Source organism: Vicia villosa, linkage group LG4 (assembly GCF_029867415.1).
Source record: "Vicia villosa cultivar HV-30 ecotype Madison, WI linkage group LG4, Vvil1.0, whole genome shotgun sequence".
Taxonomy (NCBI): Eukaryota; Viridiplantae; Streptophyta; class Magnoliopsida; order Fabales; family Fabaceae; genus Vicia; species Vicia villosa.
The window spans coordinates 177,431,201-177,438,897 of NC_081183.1; the positions used below are offsets into that span (position 1 = coordinate 177,431,201).

Genomic DNA, 7,697 nt, shown 5'->3' on the forward strand with positions numbered 1-7,697 from the left:
TACAACTTTACATATTCTCCCCAAAGCTGGCTCATATAATAAATGCATTAATGGCCAGAATTATTAACTATTGAAAACTTGACACGTGGATCCTATTTTTGGTAAGTAATTTAACATAATTTTTTAATTAATATGTATTATATCTAAATATTAGTCCATTTATTTATTTAAATTATTGGATTGGCTTCCGTACATCCAAGTGTCATTTTTTCCATACAGATAACTGTTTCCATGTAAATCGGTTAGCTGACCATTGAATAGTACATATAGGACATAATTAGCTGAAGCAATGAGCACCTTAGAAACTCTAATGGATCACGAACACGAACAAGATGATGATGGCAGAAAGAGAACTGGTACTCTCTCTTTATATCTCATCTCACATTCATCATGTTTAATATTCCAAAGCATTGTCATATGTTGTTGTTATTTGATCCATTCATATTTGTAACTAATGCATTCAGTTTATGTTTCTCTTTCTCATGAATCATGAATCATGCAAATCTCTGTTTGATTTATTAATTTTGTCACTACTGGGTTTTGTTATGAAGCATCAACATTTTAAAAATGATACCGACACAGATTTATACTAACGCGCTCATATTGTTAGTAATTTAATAGGAAATAAAATTAAATATAATTATAAGTGTTGATGTCGATTTTAGATACATACATTGAAATTGAAATTGACATTTTTTTTCTAGAAGTGTTTGTGATGTGAAAATTACTAACTCTCAAATCTCGAGTAGAGGTGTATTTAATGAAAAAAGAGAAATCAAGGGAAATGTGCAATAAAGAGATCCAAATAAAATAGATCTTGTTGTTGTGCATGGGTAGAAAATAAAATTTACTACGTGATAGTGATATAAAAACTTTGAAAAATCACCTAATTTAATCAGGGGAATCATGAAATAAGATCAAAATGATTAACTATGACATCCTATTTTGAGATACAAAACTTATAGTTGAAAAGCTTTGTTCCGATAAAATTGTTGCTGATTTAGAGTTATAAATAAAAGAGTAAGTGAATCTATGATTATATATATGATTAAGAAAAAACAAGGACAATATTAAAAAAATCACATAGATAGTCGAGAGCAGAGTTAATTTAAAGAAACTTGTCATGAAAAGAAGATGGAAGGAGGAGTGTATGAACTATAGTAGTTGGGATGGAAGAAAGTTTCCACATAGCTTGAGAATTATTTAAAGGGTAGTTAGAGCCAATGTTATGAAGCATCACTTTAAACATACTGGCATAGATACTAAAACGCTAATATCAATAGTAATTTAAAGGAAAAAAATTATATATAATTTTTAGTGTCGGCAGCAATTTTAGACACAAACACTGTCGCAAATATTTTTTTAGAGGTGTCGGTAATGTGTGAATTACTCACTCTCAAATCTCAAATAAACGACGTATTTAATAATGAAGAAAAAAAAAGAGAAATCAAGAAAAAGGCACCATAAAGAGATCCATATAAAATAGATTTAGTTGTTGTGAGTGGGTAGAAAATAAAATTTACTACGTGATAGTGATATAGATAGAGGCTAGATAGACACTGTTTTAAGGAGTTATGTATAAAATAGCCAAAAAATTTAGAATACAATCCTCTTTTTTTGATGATAAACACGTTTAGACTATTAGTTGATGAAAAGTATGACATGATAACTTAAATCCAAGAAAAGTAATAGTTATTTTCTCGGATCCTTATTAGTATGAAAAATTTAAGAAAAAATATATAAAAATCAAATTAAATTAATTAATAAATAAAAAACAATTGTGTCATGTTTAATTTGTTAAAAATAATAAGTCAAGTATGAGTTGAATTTCTATATTGGTTATAAATGCGGAGAATTTAACATTTAGAAATGAGAGAATTCATATATCTATCACCAATTCACTGTGTATCTATCTCTCCAACATATTTATGCATTTTTTTTGACAAAATTGTGCAACTAACATCAATGTTTTCTCTTTACTTTATTTACTTGTGTTTTTGGTTTGATTGTTTGAATCTTTATTCACATTCTATATTCTATCTAATTCGTTATAAATTGAATATTTATCTAATAAATTATTTAATTTGATTATTATTGTTATTTATTTAATTTTTTGTTGTTGTCAATTTACTCAATAAAATGTATATGTGACCGCCTCCATGACTTAATAAAATTTATTTGTATTTTAATAGTTAGATAATAGTGTGACATAGAATGTTACTAGCCATAAAAAGTGTATAATAATATTAATATATTGGTGTACAATGTTACAGGAACTGTGTGGACTGCTACAACACACATAATAACAGTGGTAATTGGGGCAGGAGTTTTGGCTTTAGCTTGGGCCATGGCCCAATTAGGATGGATAGTTGGTATACTCAGTGTACTACTCTTTGCATCTATCTCTCTTTTCACTTACAATCTTGTAGCTGATTGCTATAGATTCCCAGACCCAGTCACAGGAAAAAGAAATTATACTTACATGCAAGCTGTCAAGGTCTACTTAGGTATACTCTTAGACTATTTTCTTACGTAATAATATAATTATGAAAATTAAAGTTCCAATTGTACATATTGACCTATTTTAATTTACTTTAGTTTTATACTTTTATTTGATAATAGGTGGAACAATGCATGTGATTTGTGGATTAGTTTTATATTCAAAGCTTGCTGGAATCACAGTTGGTTATACAATAACTTCATCCACAAGTTTGGCGTATGTTACATTAAAAACTTACTTGTAACTTTATTTCACTAATTATATGCACATTTCCATTATTAAACTACAAAACTATATATTAACTAATACAAAATGTTATGACTATGAATGTAACATATTTCAGAGCATTAGGGAAATCTATTTGCCTCCGTATGAATAAAGGACAACAAGTTGATTGCACAATGTCTTATAATCCATATATGATTGGTTTTGGGACATTGCAGCTTTTCTTGTCTCAAATTCCAAACTTTCACAAGTTGACATGGCTCTCATCAATTGCTGCTTTCACCTCCTTTGGCTATGTATTAATTGCAATTGGTCTTTGTCTTTCAGTACTTATTTCAGGTACTTTTCACTATTAAATTATCTAAACTATTTTACTATCTATTTCTTTTGATAATAATGTAGTTTGTTTTCTCACTTTTTGTTTATTGTATATTACATAGTTTTGAAATTTCGATCATCTTCAATTGATTTTATGGTATATTTGATTGAAGATTATCTACATTTATACTATTGTGTCTAATAACAAAGATATTTTGGTTAAGAGTAGGAAACGGTGCACCAACCAGCATGTTTGGAGTAAAAGTAGGACCAGAACTATCTGCTGCAGATAAAATTTGGAGGTCTTGCAGTTCATTGGGAAACATAGCACTTGCTTGCAATTACGCCATGGTTGTTTACGACATAATGGTACAAAATAAATATTTACTTATTTCTTCTTATTACCAATTGAAGTTTGAGAAAAGAACTCTATATAGACTGGTCTAATACAATAATTGTTAGCACAAGGGTGGTTAGAATGTGAGACCTATAGAGGAGCACACTCTTAGGTCTCAGGTCTTCTCACAATACCAACATTTAAGGGTTTTAGTTATTATCCTTAAATTTTATTATTCCATTATTTTTTTTAGGATACACTAAGGTCACCTCCATCAGAAAGTAAACAAATGAAAAAGGCTAACTTAACAGGGCTCTCAACAATGACAATAATATTCCTACTATGTAGTTGCCTTGGCTATGCTGCTTTTGGTGATAAAACACCCGGAAATATTTTTGGTGGATTTTATGAACCATTCTGGTTAGTTGCAATTGGAGATTTGTGTATAATTATCCACATGGTGGGAGCATATCAGGTTTGATCATTACCATTTCAATTTAATAATTGAATATTTTTGTGTGCAAATTGTTCTTGTATATTATTTTGTTCATACTTTAATGTATATACGTGATTATTTAATGTTGTCTTACAGGTGATGGCTCAACCGTTTTTTCGTATCATTGAAATAGGAGCTAACACCGCGTGGCCTGATTCAAATTTCATAAACAAGGACTATCCAATTGGCATATGCAGCATAAACTTCTTTAGGCTAATTTGGAGGACGGTATTTGTGATAATAGCAACGATTCTTGCCATGGCAATGCCATTTTTCAATGAAGTTCTTTCTCTCCTTGGAGCACTTGGGTTTGGACCGTTAGTTGTTTTCTTCCCTGTACAAATGCACATTGCCCAAAAGAACATAAAAGTACTATCATTGAAATGGTGTGCGCTCCAACTGTTGAATTGTTTGTGTTTATTTGTCTCCCTTGTTGCTATAGTAGCTTCAGTTCATCAGATTAGCCAAAATCTACACAAGTTCAAGATTTTTGCTCATAAACATTAGCATATTTGTAAAATAGAAATGAATGGAGCTAAATTATCTTGTGTTTCCTTTCGCGCATCATGTATTCTTTTGTGTTTTAATGCACTAACAATCATTTTGTGCCACATGTTTCTCAATAGTTTCTATCGGTACACCTAATCTAGTTCAAATGATATTGATTTCACATTTTAAAAAAAAAAACATAAAATCTATTAAACCAAAAAATTAAATGAAAAATACCGCTCATGCTCTTTGATCAAGATTTAAGTTTAAATTTAGTAATATATTGACAAAAATGTAATGTGAAAAATAAAAATGTTGCTTAAGATGAAGATAATATAACTTTGTTTGAAAGAATTTATCTTCTAATATTAATGATAGGCTTTTTGACATAAATGGATCATGTTCAAGACTCCATCAAATATTAATTTATTAAGAATTTACAATAGAATTAAATGTGTATATGAAAAACTTTAAGTTTGTTGCTAGAGCATGAAGAATCATGTTAACTCCAAGAATCTATTTGGATATTTTAAAATAAAAAATGGAATCGAATGGAGCGAAACGAAGCAAGACAAAACAAATGAAATATATTTTTAATTATATTATTTGGGTATTTTATGAAGAAACATAACAAGTTTCTCATTCCATTGTTTGAAAAGTAGATGGAATGGGAAAATTTACCATTTCATAATTAAAAAATTTCATTAATAGGAGAATAAAAGCCGTTACAAATTTGGTGTTGTGAGTACTACTCATCAACTTTTGAGAAATATGAAACTAGAGATATAATGTAAAGTACGAGAATATTAGGAAAAATCTAAAAAGTAAAAACAAGAAATTAAACTAGTCCTAATAGATATATAAGTGATAAGGAAATAAAAAGTCAAAATAAATAAATGTTGAAGCAAGCAATAAGAAAGACAATTAGGAAGAGATAAATGTTCCCACAAAACGACTGAATCGCGTGAATCTAGAGTTTAACATCGGTGCAAAGTCGGAGACAAATCAAAGCTCTCACTAGTGCTGAAATAACATTAGAATTATTCATATTACTCATATAGTTTAATGATGATTATACTCTAAGCTTCTTCTTAAAACACCTTTGAGCCAATAGTTTTTGCATTGCTATACTAAGAGGTGAAAAATTTATGATAAAAGATATGACTAAAAAGACAAAAATTGAGAATTATATATAGCTTTAGTGAAAATCGTGGTGATGTGCCCCTAGGACGCGCCACTGTTTCAAATTTAAAAAATGTAATGACTATAAAAGTGATTAATCGTGTTGCTATATTTATAAGAGTGATGCTTTCCCAACAGATAACGAATATACTGCAACTCATTGAAATGTGACAACACCAGTGCGATCAACATATCAAAAAGTCCTATCATACATTTAAGAACCAAGCATATTGACATAAGACATCACTTCTGTAGGGATCATGTACTTAAAAGTGATGTGGAGATATCACTTATAGACACGCACAATCAATTGGCAGATATCTTTACCAAACCTCTACATAAGGAGTCTCTTTTCAAAATACAACGAGAGCTCGGAATTCCAAATGAAAGTGATATCTAAAGGTACTCATACTTAAGTGAATTCACAATTACATTTGTGAATTAACATATTTTACTTTATATCATTTAATTATGTGTTTAATTGTTTATATATACATGTTCATATATCTATATGTGTGTTTACTTGAGTTAAAATGTGAAATTTTATAAATTTTCCAAAAAATTTAATCATGACCGAATGTCATGCGTGGAGCTTGCAATATTTTTAGAACAGTGAGTTGTGACATTTATGACCATCTATTTTCACAAAGGTGCCACTGATTGTCATGCGTGCATTTTTAAAATTTTTAAAAACAGAATCATATAGCAGTCGATTGTCATGGGATGTAATCGATTGCACTGAGCGGATCTTCAATTTTTTTTTATTTTTTTAATCAAATCTTGATCCAATCACATTGTTTCTCTCTCCACACTATAAATCCAAAGATCTCATTCACTTGGAGAACTCTAACCGTCCCAATTTTATATTTTTTCTCTCCTCTAAAAGCTCCTAAGCGGAACCTCTCCACTCCTTAAACTTCATCTTCACCAAATTTTCTCATGGCTCCATTAAAGGTTTGAATTTGTTCTTCTTCTTCAAATATGTCTCCTTCAAAGAAAGGAAAGGAGAAGGCCTCCTCTTCAAACTCAAGGTATTCATCAAATGAGATGACAAGGCTTGTACCTTCTACCAAGCAAAGAGAATGGTATGTTGATTTCTTTCAAACAAAAACTCTCATTGCACTAAGGTTTGGTTGTCTTAGTAAATTTACTTCTACTTGCGTTAGTTTTAATCTACAACTTAGAAATCATAAAGTTGATGAATTAATTGCAAATTATGGAACATATTATCCTGATCTAGTTAGAGTATTCAATTGTAACACGGGCATAAAGAAATATGGGATAAGTTCAAATGTGAAGGGTGTCCCTGGCTCCATCTCAATAAAAAAATTAGGAGAACGACTAGGTATACCATATGAAGGTGTGGTTAAATTGAAGCTTGATGCGCAATTGCTTGGTTTTGTGGAAAAGTACTTCTATTATGGAATAACTAGGGTATCTGAATGCTTTTATTCAGAAAAGAAAAAAATATTGCTGGAAAGCTTCCTGAATGCAACTCATGATCAGCTGCTATCCTTATAATAGATGACCGATTGATTCATCATTATTTGGCTTATGTACTAGTATCGAAGTTCTCGAATCATTCTACTATTACTAAACTGAAATTCAACTTCTATATGCAATTCAAAACAACCTTCAAGTCAACTGGGCATATGTTATTATGCATCATATGGAAATTCACAATGAGTTTTCATTAGGTGTACCTTATGCTTATTTTATATCAATGGTTTTTAGAAGATGTAATATTAATCACTCAAATGAAAATTATATTGAAATGCATCCTCTAAATATCACATTAAACTAAAAATATGTAACAATAAGACGAGAGTCAAATATGACATTCCTTCTCTCAATCTATCAAGTATGTTCATGAAGAAACAAAAGAACCCTCTACTCCTCCTCCTCATCAACAACCTGCAGATGTTGCTCCATCAAATTAAATGGTTATCAATATTAAGAATCATGGCTTTACAAAGATCGATCTCAAATTTCATTACATGCAAGAAGAGTTTGTACACCTTAGACATGATGTGGAAGGGCTTATTTCAAGGATGGGTCAGTATGACACTTTTCGTAAGGGAAAGAGACCAAATGACATGAAACATTACTAAGATTTAACTTTGTCTTTCTATTTTTTTCCTTAAAAATTG

The 7,697-nt window shown here is 30.1% G+C and overlaps 1 protein-coding gene across 1 annotated transcript; it reads left to right on the plus strand.

The window, feature by feature from the left end:
• Window positions 1–222: 222 nt before the first annotated feature.
• Window positions 223–4,432, plus strand: LOC131600404 (amino acid permease 1-like). The gene is made up of 7 exons (XM_058872570.1): window positions 223–356; window positions 2,274–2,507; window positions 2,623–2,716; window positions 2,844–3,064; window positions 3,273–3,412; window positions 3,634–3,855; window positions 3,973–4,432. The coding sequence occupies exons 1-7, from the start codon at window positions 290–292 to the stop codon at window positions 4,381–4,383; spliced, it is 1,389 nt and encodes a 462-aa protein (XP_058728553.1). The 5' UTR covers window positions 223–289; the 3' UTR covers window positions 4,384–4,432.
• The last annotated feature ends 3,265 nt before the right edge of the window (window positions 4,433–7,697 follow it).